Source organism: Squalius cephalus, assembly GCF_949319135.1.
Source record: "Squalius cephalus genome assembly, chromosome: 2".
NCBI classification, from domain to species: domain Eukaryota; kingdom Metazoa; phylum Chordata; class Actinopteri; order Cypriniformes; family Leuciscidae; genus Squalius; species Squalius cephalus.
Window position 1 is genome coordinate 15,667,490 of NC_137123.1, and position 20,856 is coordinate 15,688,345.

At 37.5% G+C, this 20,856-nt stretch overlaps 1 protein-coding gene across 3 annotated transcripts in view; it reads left to right on the plus strand.

Annotated features, from left to right (window-relative positions):
* peli1a (pellino E3 ubiquitin protein ligase 1a) overlaps positions 1-20,406 on the plus strand; it is a 21,694-nt gene extending 1,288 nt beyond the window's left edge. The window contains exons 2-8 of one of the 3 annotated variants that reach the window (XM_079861116.1): positions 2,224-2,400; positions 9,232-9,402; positions 11,688-11,817; positions 12,020-12,121; positions 12,683-12,880; positions 15,875-16,063; positions 18,514-20,406. In XM_079861116.1, coding sequence (XP_079717242.1) covers positions 9,332-9,402; positions 11,688-11,817; positions 12,020-12,121; positions 12,683-12,880; positions 15,875-16,063; positions 18,514-19,158 — 1,335 coding nt within the window. In that variant the 5' untranslated portion in view covers positions 2,224-2,400; positions 9,232-9,331 and the 3' untranslated portion in view covers positions 19,159-20,406. Of the gene's footprint in view, positions 1-2,223; positions 2,401-6,257; positions 6,357-7,859; positions 8,000-9,231; positions 9,403-11,687; positions 11,818-12,019; positions 12,122-12,682; positions 12,881-15,874; positions 16,064-18,513 lie in introns of those variants that run through there. The other 2 variants (XM_079861118.1, XM_079861117.1) reach the window with 2 other exon arrangements.
* The last annotated feature ends 450 nt before the right edge of the window (positions 20,407-20,856 follow it).

Consider the following 20,856-nt stretch of genomic DNA (forward strand, 5'->3'; position numbering starts at 1 on the left):
CTATTCTATTCTATTCTATTCTATTCAATCCTATCCTATTATTTCACCATATTTTCTAATATGGTCTGTTTGTTCAAAGTCAGTCTGTCACATTCTACTCTATTCTGTTATATTATGCCATATTACGCAACAGTCTATTATATCGTATACTATTGTATGGCACATTCTATTCTATTCTGTTGTTTTGCTATATGTTCTAATCTAGTTTGTTATATTATGTTCTGATCTATCATGTCATACTACAGTCTATTATGTTTTATGGTATTATATGCCACATTCTATTCTATTCTATTCTATTCTATTCTATTCTGTTCTGTTCTGTTCTGTTCTATTCTATTCTATTCTATTCTGTTCTGTTCTGTTCTATTCTATTCTATTCTATTCTATTCTATTCTATTCTATTCTATTCTATTCTATTCTATTCTATTCTATTCTATTCTATTCTATTCTATTCTATTCTATTCTATTCAATCCTATCCTATTATTTCACCATATTTTCTAATATGGTCTGTTTGTTCAAAGTCAGTCTGTCACATTCTACTCTATTCTGTTATATTATGCCATATTACGCAACAGTCTATTATATCGTATACTATTGTATGGCACATTCTATTCTATTCTATTGTTTTGCTATATGTTCTAATCTAGTTTGTTATATTATGTTCTGATCTATCATGTCATACTACAGTCTATTATATTTTATGGTATTATATGCCACATTCTATTCTATTCTATTCTGTTCTATTCTATTCTATTCTGTTCTGTTCTGTTCTGTTCTATTCTGTTCTGTTCTGTTCTGTTCTGTTCTGTTCTGTTCTATTCTATTCTATTCTATTCTATTCTATTCTATTCTATTCTATTCTATTCTATTCTATTCTATTCTATTCTATTCTATTCTATTCTATTCTATTCTATCCTATCCTATTATTTCACCATATTTTCTAATATGGTCTGTTTGTTCAAAGTCAGTCTGTCACATTCTACTCTATTCTGTTATATTATGCCATATTACGCAACAGTCTATTATATCGTATACTATTGTATGGCACATTCTATTCTATTCTATTGTTTTGCTATATGTTCTAATCTAGTTTGTTATATTATGTTCTGATCTATCATGTCATACTACAGTCTATTATGTTTTATGGTATTATATGCCACATTCTATTCTATTCTATTCTATTCTATTCTATTCTGTTCTGTTCTGTTCTATTCTATTCTATTCTATTCTATTCTATTCTATTCTGTTCTATTCTATTCTATTCTATTCTATTCTATTCTATTCTATTCAATCCTATCCTATTATTTCACCATATTTTCTAATATGGTCTGTTTGTTCAAAGTCAGTCTGTCACATTCTATTCTATTCTATTCTATTCTATTCTATTCTATCCTATTCTATCCTATTTTGCTATATGTTCTAATCTAGTATATTACATTCTGTTCTGTTCTATTATGTCATACTACAATCTATTATATCTTATGCTATTATATACCACATTCTAATCTATTCTATTCTATTCTATTCTATTCTGTTCTTTTCTATTCTATTTTGCTAAATTTGAACAAATAGGTTATATTAGAAAATATAGTCCGTTTTTTTCAAATTCAGTCTGTCACACTCCATTCTATTCTGTTATATTATGCCATATGCTACAATCTATTATATCTTATACTATTGTATGCCACATTCTATTCTATTTTTCTATTTGTTCTCATTTGTTCTAATCTAGTTTGTAACATTCTGTTCTGCTCTATAAGTCATATTATGCTACAGTTTTTATATCTTGTAGATATCGTATTTATATATATATCTTTAATATCTATGCTATTCTATTCCACATTCTATTCTATTCTATTCTATTCTATTCTATTCTATTCTATTCTATTCTATTCTATTCTATTCTAGCTCTGCTCTATTCTGTTGTGATACTGATACTTGATACTGCTAATATGAATGTTGATCTATAGATACATTTCTGAATAACATAGTATAAGTTAGTTATTCAGTATGTTATTCTATGCTCTCTATTGTGTATGTAGGTCACTAACAACACTTTTCTGAGGTGATACAACAACAAATACCAAAAAGAAAGGGGGCACAGTTCAGGATGAATTGCTGGACTGCATTACCCACAGTTCCTGGCGAGACTCTCAGTGACGTCAGCTCTCTTTCTCTCTCTTTCTCTCTCTCTCTCGCTCTCTCTCTCTCTCTCTGTATAGAGGCAGAAGCGAGTGATTCTGGAGATCTGTCAGTGCACTGAGACTGCCTGGGACATCCTGCCTCACTGCTTACATGAGTTTATTTAGCATTTATTCCGACAATACCCGAGTCAGTCCAGCTGGAGTTTCTGTAGTTTGGCGCATATCTGAGAAGGCTCACTAAAAGTCTTATTAGAGGTAAGCTTACCTTTAGTGAACGCAACTTAAAGCACTGCAATGCATATGCAAACGTTTGCAAGAAGCTAGCAAAATGTTCAGTTTAACTCCGCAGAAATGAACTAAACTAAAATAAATCCTGATAGTTTTATTAGTCTACGAAATATAAATATTAAAAGTACTCTGTGTCTGCTTAATGTAATTAACCTTGATATGATTCAAAAGAAGAAAAAAAAAATGTTTCACAGAGTTATATGCTCCTCTTTACTTTAAGTGCCTGCTTTACCTTCTCTCTTCATATCTGTAGTAGATTAAAATATGAATCCCATATGTAGGACTATACTTTACAGGCTAGATCAAATATCATTTACTAGTATATACATTCATGCAAAAATGCATTTCTTTGTTGTGCTCTGCTTTGGGTGTCAGTGATTGATCAGCAGTGTTGATTGATGGACAGATGTGGAGATATTGTGTGATTGTCAGTGTTAATATGCACTCAGATGTTGTGAGGTTTGAATACTGTAGGAGTTTATGAATAAATAAGCGCATCGTGTTTCTGAGTGTGTGTGTGTGAAGAAGAAGAGGCTTCGGATCTTCATCCGGATCAAATCCTCCTTCACTGAAACTTTACTTCTCTCATTTCTGACTTTACAAACGCAGTTTAAACATCTCAGCCTACGATAGAATTACCAAAACACACCCTTACCAAATCATTTTATGATATCTTAATATTAGTCATTGTCACCAAAAAATAAGAGAAAAAGAAAAAAAGTAAGCTATACTGAAACAGACAAATAGATGTAGAAAATGGCATATGTAAACCATAGAAAAGTTGTTTTAATATTGTTAAATCATTGACATTATTTATATTCACTTAGTGGATGCTTGCCCATTTTTTTCCCTGAAAAAACCCAAAACACAAGCAATATAACAAAAATGCATCCATAAAGTTTAAAGTTTTTTATTGAAAGGCTGTTTCATTAAAAGAAAGTCACTCTCTGAATAATGAAAACAGCTTGAACATATTTAGTTTTTGTTTACCGTTTTGTTTAATAGTGAAAATTTCCACACTTCATTGAAAAAATTGTAATTAACTTCTAGTCAGCATTCTGTTATTTTTTGCAAACTCAATGCATAATAAACATTTGAATTAAATGAAGTACACTGAAACACACACACACACACACACACACACACACACACTGCATCTCCTTCTTCCTGGCTCTGTATTTTCTGCTTCAGCTCAAACACGGTTGTGTGTGTAAAGCTGAAACACTGCACTGAGAATCACTGCTGAAACACACACACACACACACACACACACACACACGCTTCAACTCATTCTTGCACTGCAAGCGACAAACCTCAAACCTTCTAAAAGTGTGTTATGACGCTTGCTCTATTATACAACATTGATGAATCGGTGTTGTGTAACTGAGAGCCGATTGGACAAGAGAAATAACTCATGATTTTAGAACTTGTCTTTAATATTTGAACAAATAGAAAATAGTCTGTGCTGATAGATCTGGAATTTCCTGAATATTTTGTTGATCAAAGGATCAGTGGGGTTCTGTTTAGAACCTTAGGGTTCTAGACTCAATCTTAAAGAACCATTTCTGCCAGAAATACTTTAAATGATTGCTTAATACTTTCATGTTTAATCGGTTATTTCTGATAAAGTATGTTACATCATTTTACTTAATGAAATAACTTGATAGATAGATAGATAGAAAGATAGATAGATAGATAGATAGATAGATAGATAGATAGATAGATAGATAGATAGATAGATAGATAGATAGATAGATAAATAAATAGAAAGATAGATATATATAGATAGATAAATAGTTAGATAGATAGATAGAAAGATAGATAGATACATAGATAGATACATAGATAGATAGATAGATAGATAGATAGATAGATAGATAGATAGATAGATAGATAGATAGATAGATAGATAGATAGATAGATAGAAAGATAGATAGATAGATAGATAGATAGAAATATAGATAGATAGATAGATAGATAGATAGATAGATAGATACTTTATTAATCCTTCTCAGGAAATTAGATTTGTTACAATAGCTAATATATTAACTAAAGCGTGCTATATCCTATAATGATAATACTAAAAACAAATACACAAACAAAATAAACTAAAGCATACAACCCCTATATTAATAATTTTTATATGTTACAGTTTAATAACCCCTATTTTAATTAAAACTAAGCCCATAAAATGACCCATTAAAGGTTCTGTAATGAAGCGCCGGACAGAAGACTTTACGTTTCTATAAAGAAGCTTTTCTTCTGTGATATTTGCATTAGATCCTTAACACAACTTTAACTTTGCATGGCCTATAAGTCTGAGATCATAAGCCTTTGCAGCGTTATCAAAACAGAGCGTTGCACTGCTAAAACACTGCCGTTAAACAAACACTCTCACACACACAGTCGTCAGGCTGTGTAAAGCAGCGTTGAGTGTGTGTCAGCATCGGCGTGGAGGTTGTGTGTCATAAAGACCCTCTGTTGTGTGACGGTGAAGTCAGCGTTTGACTCGTGTGTCGGGACGGGTGTGTGTATCCAGAGTGAATGAAGCTCTGTGTTGACACACACACGTCTTCCCTCTCACACACTGATCCTCAGAGCTACAGATGCACTGTTAGACCACACTCTCAGAAGAAAAGCTGTCTCATATGTGCCATTTATGTACTAATATGTACACTTTTGGTATATGTACCGTTGAGGTATAATATGCACTCCTCAGGTACAAAACTGTACCTTTTGAAAGGGTACCGCCTCCAGTGACAGCTTTCGTACCTTTTTTTCTGAGTGTATTGCTGATTCTTTGGGTTTTTGTCAATCTGTACTTAATTCTCTCTCTTTTTGAGCAATAATAGCTATATTTATATATATAGTCTTTTCTTCAGGATTGTGACGTATATCCGAGTGAAACGGCTTCACAAACAAGATCAAATGCAGGGCGGGGCTTGATTTTGTGAGGAATTGATTGGATGGTTGTGGTTTGCTATTGGTGGATCTGATGTGATTGACAGGTTATTGCCCCGCCCTCGTCATCAGAGAAGTTACTTTGATTAAAGATTACGAGGAATATGAATTTTAAAAAATATATATGTGCACGGATAAATCATTCATAATAGATACAGCTGTATTCTGTTATAAATGAGAATTGTCGATTTTGATTGCATTGTGACTTTAAGAAGTTAATTTTGCTTAACCGTGAACAGTGTGATTAAAATAATTATGGCCGTAGGCGTAAAATGAAGGTTTAAAGTCCCCCTGTGGTGAAAGTCCAGCTTTTAATGCTGTTTATATGTCTATGTGGTGTTTTTAATATGCTTTAAGACAAACCATGTGTAAATTCATAAGTCGACACCATTGCTGAGTATTTTCTCCTTAAAACTGCAGTGAACCAAAGACAGTCTCAAAAACACACTTTGAAATCGCTGGTGTTTCTGACGTCACAAACTACCTTCAAACTGAACCAATCAGATCAACGTGTGATCATCAACGAGTGGATCTCTGAGCTGAGTGAGTGAGTGGAGGCGGGGCTCATTTGCATATTCAGAGAACCGCGCATACTAAATGAGGCAAGGGTGTAGAGTTACATTCAAGCTATTTTAAGACATGAAGAATTTTTTTTAAGGAAAAAACGTTTAAAGATGTAATTTCGGTGATCAAAAGATGAGTTTTCAGGGATACAATATTGACTACAGGGGGACTTAAAATGAAGACCAAGCTGAAGTCACTGATTCGGAAATGGGCGGGGCCAACATTGCCCGCATTTTGACTTCAGCAAATCACTTTGGCCGAATGGAGACAACGTGATTAATATTCATGAGTCCATCAGTGAACGTGCTGATTGTTTCGCGCGACAGAAGTAAAGCTGCTGAGGAAATGCGATCTACCTGAGGGAAGAAAAGAGCAAAAAGATGTCCTTGACAACTGTAGTAAGTTCATGTTAAATAGATAAAAATTAACTTTTCATTCGTTGGTTGAAACTATTTTCAGTACTAGGCTACATAGGTTTTATTAGGCTATAAAAATCAATGCATCATGTTTCTTAAAAGTTCGTAAATATTTAAGTCCCATATGAATGTCTCTCTGTCATTACTTGCTATTGCTTTTATAAGTGATCAGAAGATTTTCACCTGGTGTGCAATAACATGACACCCTAGCAACCCGCCTTAGCAACAGCCTAGCTATCTTTATCTTTAACCTAAACGCTACACCGGACCAGAAGTCTCAGCTAAACTTGTACACGCGTATGTGTGTGTTTGGATGCTCAGAAAGGGGTCATAAATCACAGTTGCTCATTAGCAAACATGCATACTTCAAAGAGCACGCGCCCAGAGAGGTGTGTGTCAGTGTGTGCCCTACATCAGGAGTGTGTACTGTGTTGCCGTGGAAACACTGTGCGGTGTTGTAACCGGCTGGCAAGAGTGCAAATGTCTCCTGTATTCTGAGCAAATGTCTGGCATGGATACAGACACACACACGCACACACACACACACACACACACACACACACACACACACACACACACACACACACACACACACAATGCACATACTCACACACACACACACACACACACACACACACACACACACACACACACACACACACACACACACACACACACACTAACCTAAACTCACAGTATGTGTGTGTTTGTGTGCGTGTGTGTGTGTGTGAGTATGTGCATTGTGTGTGTGTGCATGTGTGTGTGTGTGTGTGTGTGTGTGTGTGTGTGTGTGTGTGTGTGTGTGTGTGTGCGTGTGTGTATGCGTGTGTTTGTGTGTGAGAGAATAAGGCAAGGATGAGTGAGTGTGTGTGTGTGTGAGAGAGAATGTGTGTGATTGTGTGTATAATTGTGTGTGTGTGAGAGAGTGAGTGAGTGTGTATGTGTGTGCGCATGAATTTGTGTGAGAGTATGTGTGAGTGTGCGTGTGTGTGTGTGTGTGTGTGTGTGTGTGTGTGTGTGTGTGTGTGTGTGAGAGAGAATGAGGCAAGGATGAGGTGAGGAGTTTATTCACACAAAGTTGGAGTGTTTCTGTCAGTCGATGATTAAGTGCTGGATCAGATATGTGAGTTTAGGTTAGTGTGTGAGTGTGTGATTGTGTGTGTGTGAGTGAGCGTGTGAGTGAGTGAGAGTATGTGAGTGTGTGTGCATGTGTGTGCGAGTATGTGCACTGTCTCTGTGTGTGTGTGTGTGTGTGTGTGTGTGTGTGTGTGTGTTTTAGGGATAAGGTTATAATGAGGTTAAGGGTCGGTTTAGGGTCAGGGTTCGGGTTAGGCACTTGTGGTTAGTTGTGATGGGTAAGGTTAGGGTAAGCGGCAAGAGATTGCATTGTGTCAAAGAATGTCCTCATAAAGATAGATGTACAAGAATGTGTGTGTGTGTGTGTGTGTGTGTGTGTGTGTGTGTGAGAGAGAGTGAGGCAAGGATGAGGTGAGGAGTTTATTCACACGAGGCCGGAGTGTTTCTGTCAGTCGATGATTAAGTGCTGGATCAGATATCAGTGTTTCAGAGTCTCTGCTCATTCATTCAGTCCGGCAGGGAACAGAGGGAACAGAGGAAGGCAGGAGGTTCTGCACATTTACACGTGTGTGTGTGTGTGTGTGTGTGTGTGTGTGTCTCACTGTTAGTTATGAAGATGCTGAAAAAATGAATCGCACTGTTGCATTACTCCAATACTCAGTACACACAACTTTGTATCTCTCTGTTGATTTTGTGCTTGTGTTGTTTTTTCTTATTTATGTTTGTTGTTTTGTAGTTGTTTATGCTTGTTAGTTTGTTTGTTGACAGTGTTTCATCGTTGGTTGGTGTGTATGCTCGCTGCTTTACATTTTTATGTTAATTTATTGTTTGGTTAATTTGTGCTGCGTTACATTTTTATTTATGTTTGTTTTCATGTGTTTGCTTTCGTTTGTTGTGCTGGTTTGTGTTTGTTTGATGTTTGTTGATTTTGAATAGTTTTTGTGTTTGCCGGTTAATTCGTGCTTTACATTTTTAATTGTTTTGTTTATTGTTTAATTTTTTGCTTTGCACTTTGTTGAGTTGTGCAGATGTGTGTTTGTTGCTTCACACATTTATTTTTGTTTTGTTTTGTTTGTTTGTTGCGTTGCACTTGTGCTTGTTTGTTGATGTCTGCTTGTGTGTTGCTTTACATCTTTCTTCATGTTTTGTTTGTTTGTTGCATTGCACTTGTGTTTGTTTGTTTGTTGATGTGTGTGTGTGTGTGTGTTGGTTTAAACATGTATGGCTGTTTTATGTTTACCCTGGTGTTTGTTGGTTGATTTGTCAACCACCTGTTTATATCTGCGCAGTAATTTGTGGCTGTGAGAGTTGATGTTTTTGTGTCAGAAACGGAGATGTCTGTCTCCTGCTATTTTTATGTTTGTGGTTTTTATCGCGTGTCAACATGACTGACTTTCGTGACCGCTTGACCCTGACGGAGCAAAACAACACTGATGCCAGCCCGCACGAGAGGAAGTGAAACCATCGCAGAGATATATGTGGAAGATCTCATGCTTCATATTTTGAAGACCTCTTTGCTTTTACTTGTGTGTTGTTATTGGACTTTTTTGTTTATATTCTCTTTCGATAATTCATTATCAAAAATTTATAAAAAATAGTTTTTTTTGCTCAGTTTGTTGCACTATAGTCTCAGTGGCGCCTCCCTACAGGTGCGAATAAGACTTGCATCGCTAATATTCGAGGCTGTAGATTTCGTGCTACAAACACGGGCATCTGTTGGTTATTCATTCGTTTAGGGCCTCAGATTAATAACATAACCTGTGTTTTCATGTGTTTGCAGATGTCTTCTGGTGAGGCCGTGATGGTGGAGCTCTGAGGAAGGAAGATCAAGAAAGTCAAAACACATTTCAGAGGAAGTGTTTGAGCAGAAGAGAGAAGCGATGTTGTCCCCCGAGCAGGAGCTGCTGAGCTCTTCTAAACCCGTCAAATACGGAGAGCTCGTCATCCTCGGGTAAGGTTTGCATTCGTGCTTAAGCGAGATTGTGTTTTCTGCACAGCTACAACGGCTCTCTGTAATATATTTCAGCATCATTACTCCAGTCTTCAGTGTCACATGGTCCTTCAGAAATCACTCTAATATGATGATTTGATGCTCGAGAAACATTTATTATTGTTGTTAAAAATTATTATGTTTTTAATGTTGATATTTCAATTTACATTTTTAAAGAAACCGTGATACATTTTATTTTTCAGGATTCCTTGATAAGTAAGTTCAATAGAACAGCATTCATTTGAAATAGAAATCTTTTGTAACATTATAAGTGTCTTCAATTTAATGCATCCTTGATGAAAAAGTATATTTTTGAATTTTACTGACGCCAAACGTTTGAACAGTAGTCGATGTGAGTGAATGAATGAATGAATCAGTGAATGAAGTGAGAAAATGAAAGAATCAGAGAATGAAGTGAGAAAATGAATGAATCAGTGAATGAAGTGAGCGAATAAATGAATCAGAGAATGAAGAGAGCGAATGAATGAATCAGTGAATGAAGTGAGCGGATGAAAGAATCAGAGAATGAAGTGAGAAAATAAATGAATCAGTGAATGAAGTGAGCGAATGAATGAATCAGAATGAAGTGAGCGAATTAATGAATCAGTGAATGAAGTGAGCGAATGAATGAATCAGAGAATGAAGTGAGCCAATGAATCAGTGAATAAAGTGAGTGAATGAATGAATCAGAATGAAGTGAGCGAATGAATGAATCAGAGAATGAAGTGATCGAATGAATGAATCAGAGAATGAAGTGAGTGAATGAATGAATCAGTGAATGAAATGAGCGAATGAATGAATCATAGAATGAAGTGAGCCAATGAATCAGTGAATAAAGTGAGTGAATGAATGAATCAGAATGAAGTGAGCAAATGAATGAATCAGTGAATGAAGTGAACGAATGAATGAATCAGAGAATGAAGTGAGCGAATGAATGAATCAGTGAATGAAGTGAGCGAATGAATGTATCAGAGAATGAAGTGAGCGAATAAATGAATCAGTGAATGAAGTGAGCGAATTAATGTATCAGAGAATGAAGTGAGCCAATGAATGTATCAGTGAATGAAGTGAGAAAATGAATGAATCAGCGAATGAAGTGAACGAATGAATGAATCAGAGAATGAAGTGAACGAATGAATGAATCAGTGAATGAAGTGAGCGAATGAATGAATCAGAGAATGAAGTGAGCGAATGAATGTATCAGCGAATGAAGTGAGAAAATGAATCAGTGAATAAAGTGAGTGAGTGAATGAATGAATCAGAGAATGAAGTGAGTGAATGAATGTATCAGTGAATGAAGTGAGAAAATGAATGAATCAGAGAATGAAGTGAGCGAATGAATGAATCAGTGAATGAAGTGAACGAATGAATGAATCAGAGAATGAAGTGAGCGAATGAATGAATCAGAGAATGAAGTGAGCGAATGAATGTATCAGTGAATGAAGTGAACGAATGAATGTATCAGAGAATGAAGTGAGCGAATGAATGAATCAGTGAATGAAGTGAACGAATGAATGAATCAGTGAATGAAGTGAACGAATGAATGAATCAGAGAATGAAGTGAGCGAATGAATGAATCAGTGAATGAAGTGAGAAAATGAATGAATCAGAGAATGAAGTGAGCGAATGAATGAATCAGTGAATGAAGTGAACGAATGAATGAATCAGAGAATGAAGTGAGCGAATGAATGAATCAGAGAATGAAGTGAGCGAATGAATGAATCAGAGAATGAAGTGAGCGAATGAATGTATCAGCGAATGAAGTGAGAAAATGAATCAGTGAATAAAGTGAGTGAGTGAATGAATGAATCAGAGAATGAAGTGAGTGAATGAATGAATCAGAGAATGAAGTGAGCGAATGAATGTATCAGTGAATGAAGTGAGAAAATGAATGAATCAGAGAATGAAGTGAACGAATGAATGAATCAGAGAATGAAGTGAGCGAATGAATGAATCAGAGAATGAAGTGAGCGAATGAATGAATCAGAGAATGAAGTGAGCGAATGAATGTATCAGCGAATGAAGTGAGAAAATGAATCAGTGAATAAAGTGAGTGAGTGAATGAATGAATCAGAGAATGAAGTGAGTGAATGAATGAATCAGAGAATGAAGTGAGCGAATGAATGAATCAGTGAATGAAGTGAGAAAATGAATCAGAGAATGAAGTGAGTGAATGAATGAATCAGAGAATGAAGTGAGTAAATGAATGAATCAGATTGTTCACCAACGGTTTGTTTACCTCACAGCTACAACGGCTCTCTGCCGAACGGAGACCGGGGCAGAAGGAGAAGCCGCTTCGCTCTGTTAAAGAGACCCAAAGCCAATGGAGTCAAACCCAGCACCGTCCACAGCACATGCAGTCCGCAGACCGCCAAGGTACACATCATCATTTTTATGTTGCTCATTCATATGTGTCACATTTGATCTGCACAAGCCGAGTGTTTAAATGTCCTGATCATTCCTCACTGTCTAAGGCATGTTAACTGATGTATCATGCAACACGTTTATCTCATCCTCACGTTCCTCTGTCGTCTGTTACTCCTGCCTGCTCATGACGAGGGTTTTGGTGTTTCTGCAGGCCATCAGCAACAAAGACCAGCACAGCGTCTCGTACACCCTGTCCCGAGCGCAGACGGTGGTGGTGGAGTACACACACGACAGCAACACTGACATGTTTCAGGTGCGTTTCTTCTTGCTGGATTTGTGCCATTACCCAGAATGCAGTAGCTGTCATTTCACCGTCTTGGTTAACTATAGAGCCGATGTAGTCCGGCTATGAGTAACCCACTTCTAGCCAACATAACCTTGAGTTTGGTTACATGTTGTTTTTGCCAAAATAACTTGTGAGATGTTTAATATTCCGTCATGTAAGCAAAGCTTGTTTCCGGCACCAAAAAAAAGAAAATATAAATGCAACTTTTTATCTGACTTTTTTCTCGCAATTGCGAGTTTATATCTCGCAATTCATACTTTTTTTTAGAATTGCGAAATATAAACTTTATAACATGCAATTGCGAGTTTATATCTCACAATTCAGACTTTATAACTTTCAATTGCTTGTAATGTAATGAGTTGCATGTAATTATGCATAATTTACTGTTATTACTATGGTAAGCACATGTAACAAGGACACTGTAAAATAAAGTGTTACCAAAAGTTGATCATATCTGTCATTGATATCAGTCTGATTTTGCTCATTTCGTCATCGCACACACCCTATAAAACCATCCTTCTTCTGCAGATCGGCCGGTCCACTGAAAGCCCCATTGATTTTGTGGTGTTGGACAATGCGCCTGGTTGTCACGGTAACAGCGACACGCTGTCGTCTCAGAGCACCATCTCGCGGTTCGCGTGTCGGATCGTGTGTGAGCGAGACCCGCCCTACACCGCGCGCATCTACGCCGCCGGCTTCGACTCGGCCAAAAGCATCTTCCTGGGGGTGGGTCACACACACTCTCTCCTCTCTTACAGTCTTTCACACTCATCCATCCACGCATCCACCCGTTCCACGATGCATTCATGTGTTCACTGATCCTGGAGAGCTGAAAATGAACAAGTGAGTGAGTGAACAAATTCAAGAGATTGATCGACACTACCGTTCATTAGTTTGGGTCGGTATGATTTTTTAATGTTTTTGAAAGAAATCTCTTCTGCGCACCAAGGCTGCATTTATTTGATCAACAAAAACCCAGAAAAACAGCAGTATTGTGCAATATTATTATAATTTAAAAGACATTTTCTATGTGAATGTACTGTCAAATATAATTTATTCCTGTGATCAAAGCTGAATGTTCAGCATCATTACTCCAGTCTTCAGTGATTTGATGCTCAAGAGACATTTCTGATTATTCTTGATATTTCACTATTATTATATTTTTGATAAAACTGTGATACATTTTATTTTTCAGGATTCTTTGATGAATAGAAAGTTCAAAAGAAAGAAAGACATTATAAATGTCTTTACTGTCACTTTTGATCAATTTTATGCATCCTTGATGAAAAAGTATTAGTTTTTTTTTTTTACTGACCCCAAACTTTTGAACAGTAGTCGATGTGAGTGAATGAATGAATGAATCAGTGAATGAAGTGAGCAAAGGAATGAATGAATCAGAGAATGAAGTGAGCGAATGAATGAATCAGAGAATGAAGTGAGTGAATGAATGAATGAATCAGTGAATGAATGAATCAGCGAATGAAGTGAGCGAATGAATGTATCAGCGAATGAAGTGAGTGAATGAATGTATCAGCGAACGAAGTGAGTGAATGAATGAATGAATCAGTGAATGAAGTGAGCAAAGGAATGAATGAATCAGAGAATGAAGTGAGCAAATGAATGAATCAGTGAATGAATGAATCAGCGAATGAAGTGAGCGAATGAATGAATCAGCGAATGAAGTGAGTGAATGAATGTATCAGCGAACGAAGTGAGTGAATGAATGAATCAGTGAATGAAGTGAGTGAATGAATGAATCAGTGAATGAAGTGAGCAAAGGAATGAATGAATCAGAGAATGAAGTGAGCAAATGAATGAATCAGTGAATGAATGAATCAGCGAATGAAGTGAGCGAATGAATGAATCAGAGAATGAAGTGAGCAAATGAATGAATCAGTGAATGAATGAATCAGCGAATGAAGTGAGCGAATGAATGAATCAGCGAATGAAGTGAGTGAATGAATGTATCAGCGAACGAAGTGAGTGAATGAATGAATCAGTGAATGAAGTGAGTGAATGAATGAATCAGTGAATGAAGTGAGCAAAGGAATGAATGAATCAGAGAATGAAGTGAGCGAATGAATGAATCAGAGAATGAAGTGAGCAAATGAATGAATCAGTGAATGAATGAATCAGTGAATGAAGTGAGCGAATGAATGTATCAGCGAATGAAGTGAGTGAATGAATGTATCAGCGAACGAAGTGAGTGAATGAATGAATCAGTGAATGAAGTGAGTGAATGAATGAATCAGAAAATGATGTGAGTGAATGAATGAATCAGTGAATGAAGTGAGTGAATGAATGAATCAGAAAATGAAGTGAGTGAATGAATGAATCAGTGAATGAAGTGAGCGAATGAATGAATCAGCGAATGAAGTGAGCGAATGAATGAATCAGAGAATGAAGTGAGCAAATGAATGAATCAGTGAATGAATGAATCAGCGAATGAAGTGAGTGAATGAATGTATCAGCGAACGAAGTGAGTGAATGAATGAATCAGTGAATGAAGTGAGTGAATGAATGAATCAGTGAATGAAGTGAGCAAAGGAATGAATGAATCAGAGAATGAAGTGAGCGAATGAATGAATCAGAGAATGAAGTGAGCAAATGAATGAATCAGTGAATGAATGAATCAGTGAATGAAGTGAGCGAATGAATGTATCAGCGAACGAAGTGAGTGAATGAATGAATCAGTGAATGAAGTGAGTGAATGAATGAATCAGAAAATGATGTGAGTGAATGAATGAATCAGTGAATGAAGTGAGTGAATGAATGAATCAGAAAATGAAGTGAGTGAATGAATGAATCAGTGAATGAAGTGAGCGAATGAATGAATCAGCGAATGAAGTGAGCGAATGAATGAATCAGTGAATGAAGTGAGTGAATGAATGTATCAGCGAATGAAGTGAGCGAATGAATGAATCAGTGAATGAAGTGAGTGAATGAATGAATCAGAAAATGAAGTGAGTGAATGAATGAATCAGTGAATTAAGTGAGCGAATGAATGAATCAGTGAATGAAGTGAGTGAATGAATGAATCAGAAAATGAAGTGAGCGAATTAATGAATCAGTGAATGAAGTGAGCGAATGAATGAATCAGAAAATGAAGTGAGCGAATTAATGAATCAGCGAATGAAGTGAGCGAATGAATGAATCAGTGAATGAAGTGAGCGAATTAATGAACCACTGAATAAAGTGAGTGAATGAATGAATCCGTGAATAAAGTGAGTGAATCAGTGAATAAAGTAAGTGAATCAATGAATCAGTTAATAAAGTGAGTGAATCAATAAACCAGTGAATGAAGTGAGCGAATGAATGAATCAGCGAATGAAGTGAGCGAATTAATGAATCAGTGAATGAAGTGAGCGAATGAATGAACCACTGAATAAAGTGAGTGAATCAATTAATCAGTGAATGAAGTGAGTGAATCAGTGAATAAAGTAAGTGAATCAATGAATCAGTTAATAAAGTGAGTGAATCAGTAAACCAGTGAATAAAGTTAGTGAATGAATGAATCAGTGAATGTGAATGAATGCATGAATGAATGAATGAATGAATCAGTGAATGTAATACGCAAATGAATGAATCAGTGAATCAGAATGAATGCATGAACGAATGAATGAATCAGTGAATGTAGTAAGCGAATGAATGAATCAGTGAATCAGAATGAATGCATGAACGAACGAACTGATGAATGAGCCTGTTTCCCTCTGTCCTCAGGAGAAAGCGGCGAAGTGGTGGTGCGCTGACGGGCAGATGGACGGTCTGACCACGAACGGCGTGCTGGTGATGCGCCCGCGACACGGCTTCACCTGCGAGTCCAAGCCCAGCGCCTGGAGGGAGATCTCGGTGTGCGGGAACGTCTTCACACTGCGAGAGACGCGATCGGCTCAGAAACCCGGCAAACTGGTGAGAGCGCAGGCCAAGCTCCTCAAAGACATGGATTTACATTATCTCATAGACTTTCTCACTAAACTCACAACCAAAGTGAGGGCCGAGAATCACTGAGGCGTAATGAAATCCTCCAGAACAAGGTCAAAACTTCACCATAGCGACATTTCGGTGATGCACAGAGAAACATCAGGCTAAGATTTCCTTGTTGTGTTACTCAAACATCACCATGACAACAAAATTCCCACCGTCCTTATCTGGAATCTCACACACACACACACACCCACACACACACACACACACACCAGAAGCGTTGTTCAGTTTTGCAGTGTGAATAAGAGTTTTTTGTATATTTGTGTATCTCTTCAATCAGCGAAGGCGTACAGAGAGTAAATGAGCACAAAGCTTGTGTCGCGTCCTGTGTGTGTGTGTGTGTGTGTGTGTGTGTGTGTGTGCTGTTGTTCGTGATATGACTCCCGCCCGACTGGAATGTTTGTTGTGTTGTTAAATCTGGTCTCCATGGCGTCAGAAGGCCTGTCCATAACCTCGCCATGCAGCTTTTTTTCTGGATGCTCAGTGTGTGAGAATGAGACGTTCTGAAATGACAGTCGCTGGTAAACAACAGTTCTGAACATCTCTTACTTCCTGGATCCTGGATTTCTCAATATCTGTTCAGCAGAATTTTATAGCTCACAATGGGTCTTATTTCATCTATATTGAATCTATATAAGTTGAATCTCACAAACAAATAATTATTTCACTCAAAAATCAAAGAAATAAATAAAAACCTTAAACGGCATGAAAATGTCTGAGTGTCTATCTATCTATCTATCTATCTATCTATCTATCTATCTATCTATCTATCTATCTTTCTATCTATCTTTCTATCTATCTTTACTATACTTTTTGTGTTGTGAATTGTGTAAATGCAGTATTTCTGACACTGCACCTCTAACTCATCTGTATATTCGTGGTAGCCGTGTTTTGTGTGTGTGTGTCTGTCTGAGATGTGTGTGTGTCTGTCTGAGATGTGTGTCTGTGTGAGACAGAAGACCCGAGGTGACGCTGGGAGGTTTCTCTGGATATCTTGCGCTCTCTAAACAGTGGATGTGGTTTGGATGTGTTCCACTATGACTCTGTATGGACTCGCTGTAGGTTCACTGACTCACTCAACGATCATGTTTGAAGAGCATGATTCATGAGGAAATAAGAGCGCCATCTAGTGGCCGGTTAGAGTCAGTGCAGATTGACCTTTACTTAACTCCTCTGAAAGTATCCACTCTATTAGGCAGACTAATTAATCGTTTGATATCTGGCCATTTTAGGATTATTCTGATTACATTAGTAACAGAAGTGTCTGTTTTCCCATGTGTCACTTCCAAATGCCTTCCATGTCGAAGGATAATGAACACCTGAATATATAAAATACATGAAAACTAATATGTTCAAATATACTATGTGTACGTTCTTGGGGTGTAACAATATATTGTGTAACAATATATCACAATACAAAAATGCAATAATATGTACGTATTGTGTATAGTTCACCCAAAATGAAAATTAGTGTGTGAGGAAAATAAATTCAAGTTTACAGAGTTATAGTGTCAGTACTTCATTAAACTACAATCTAATGTTGAATATAATGTATAATAATGCAATGGGGGAATATTTGTTGGTCCTGATATTGTCTTATGTTACCAGTTAAAAGTGGTACCAATCAAGTGATTCGTAGTGTTTTCGTAGCGTCACATTTTAGTATCGGCACGGTACGCTTGGAACCTCAACAGAGGTCGTACCATTTAAAGCGAGCCGAAGTGAGCCGTACCGAACCATACCATGCAGTGGAAAAGCGGCATAATAGTTATATTTCTCTCTCTCTCTCTCTCTCTCTCTAGGTTGAAAACAAGTAACAATATTAACAATAATATTGTATCGTGAGTTCAGTATCGTGATATGTATCGTATCGTTACACCCCTAATACGTTCTATTTCTTTCTCACTTCGAAGAGGTCGCAAAAAGCCCGCGATAAATAACTCAACCCCTAGGTTATTATATCTGACCCAGGATCTGGGTAACACAAAAACTACACAAACACTTAAAAAAAACAACCCAAAAGGCTCAACTCAGGATTTGGGTAGAAAAAAATAACCCAAGATTTTTTCGAGCGTGGATAATGAACACCTGAATAAATGAAATATATGATCAAATAAGATATGATCAAATAACTATGTATACATTCTATTCCTCTCTCTCTCTCTCTCTCTCTCTCTCTCTCTCTCTCTCTCTCTCTCTCTCTCTCTCTCTCTCTCTCTCTCTCTCTCTCTCTCTGTCTCTCTCAATAGTAACTATAGTAACAATAGTAACAATAATATCGTATCGTGAGTTCAGTATCGTGATATGTATCGAATCGTGACATGAGGGTATCGTTACACCCCTAACACGTTCTAATTCTCTCTCTGTCTCTCTAGGTTGAAGACGAGTCTCAGGAGTTGACGGACGGCACGTTAATCGATCTGTGCGGCGCGACTCTCCTGTGGCGTTCGGCTGAAGGCCTGTCCCGCACGCCGACCCTCAAACACCTGGAGGTGCTCCGGCGCGAGCTGAACGCGGCTCGGCCTCAGTGTCCCGTGGGCCTGCGAACACTGGCCTTCCCCAGCTCCGATCGCTCCTTCATCGGCCCGGCCCACGACGACCAGCCCTGGGCCTACCTGCACTGCGGACACGTGCACGGGTACCACGCCTGGAGGGGGCGCCGGCGGGTCCCGAACGAGGGCTCGACCGAGGAGGAGGACGACGAGTCTGAGGCGAAAGAGGAGGCGGAGCAGGAGCCGCTGAGGGAGGGCGAGAGAGAGTGTCCGCTGTGCCGAACGCGAGGTTTGTACGTGCCACTCAAACTGGGCCGCGAGTCGGGCTTCTACCTGGACGGGGCGCCGCCGACGCACGCCTTGAACCCCTGCGGACACGTGTGCTCAGAGCGGACCGCGGCCTTCTGGAGCAAACTGATGCTGCCGCACGGGGCGCACGGCTTCTACCCCGCATGTCCGTTCTGCATGAGGCCTCTCGCGCGCGAGGGCAAGGTCACCAGACTGATCTTTCAGGGGCCGCTGGACTGAGTGTGTGTGTTTAAGACTCGTACGTGCCAAACACTCAGATTTTCCCACAAGCCATCTGTTCTCTGCACTGCCAGCTGTCTGACCGGACGCACATCCAGTAGTTTTCTGTTAAAAGTCACTGTGCTTGTCAACATTAAAGTCAGCATGAAATCAAAATCGAGACTGATCTTTCAGGGGCCGCTGGACTGAGTGTGTGTGTGTGTGCTTTTAAGACTCGTACGTGCCGAACACACACATTCAGCTCTCTGATTTTCCCACAAGCCATCTGTTCTCGTCACTGCCAGCTGTCTGACCGGATGGAGCGACAGACATTCGTCTTTTCTGTTAAAAGTTACTGAGCTGTCCTGCCAAAACTAGCATTAAAGTCAGCATGAAATCAAAATCCACCATTCTTATTTCGGCAACTCTTTACAATAAGGTTCATTAGTTAACATTAGTTCATGTATTACATGAACTAACCATGAACAATATATTTATTACTGTTTCGTTAATAAAAAATACATTTGTTTGTTCATGTTAGTTCACAGTGCATTAACTAATGTTAACAAGATTTTAATGAAGTATTATTAAATGTTGAAATTAACATTAACAAAGATTAATAAATGCTGTATAAATGCAAATCATTATTAGGTCATGCTAATTAATGTAGTTAACTAATGAACCTTATTGTAAAGTGTTACCCTTATTTTTATGATTTTTGCACATCACTATTATCTTAGAGAAGAGATGTTGCCCCTCTCTCTTCTCTCTGATGATGTGTTTACAACCTGTCAATCACATCAGATCCACCAATAGCAAACCACAACCATCCAGTTAATTCCCCACGGACAAAACCAAGCCCCGCCCTACATATGTTCTTGTTCCAGAAGATATGTCACATAAGAAAGAAAAGACTCGAACTTGTGTTTCATGCCGACTTTAATGTTCCTTATAAGAAGAGCGGTTATGAATATGAATGTTGTGAATGTTATGAATACACTTCAGTGGGTGTGTAAACCTGTTTTCTGAAATGTTCTGAATTGCTTTCCTTTCATTTGTGCTTGCTGTATAAAGATGTCATCACCTTGAAAAATGCCAATGATTTTCATCAACAGCGAGTTTGAAATTAGATTATTATATGATGTTATATTGTATATATATTAAATCTGTTGTTGTTGTTGTTGTTGTTGCATTTTCTCAGAAATGTTTTTGTATCATTCTTGAAGAATAAAGGTTATAGCTCATATTTCAATAAACCCCAGAGCACTTTTCCACTTTCCAAAATTATAAAATGGCCAGACAAGATATAATAGAGAAAGAAAGTTGAATAAATGAACAAACACAAAGACATGATAAATAAAAATAACAATGAATGAATGACAGAAAAAAACAATGAAAGAAAGAACAAAGAAATTAATGAAAAGAAATCAGAACAAATTACTTGTATTATTTTTTTTACACCAAAGAACACAACATTTACAATTTACAAGCAAAAAGACAATAAACAGGATATTATACGAGGGTTTCAATGCACGAAATTCTTAAATTTGCATCCATTGAAGATTTTTACTAGCAATTTTGCTCTTTAAAGAATTCAGTTATCAATAAATAATTATCAATATATCAATCTTTGTTGAAAACGGGAAAATAAGCTATTTCTTTAAAGAACGTAAAGTTTTGCGAGGAATATTAATACATAACTATAAACGTAACATGAAA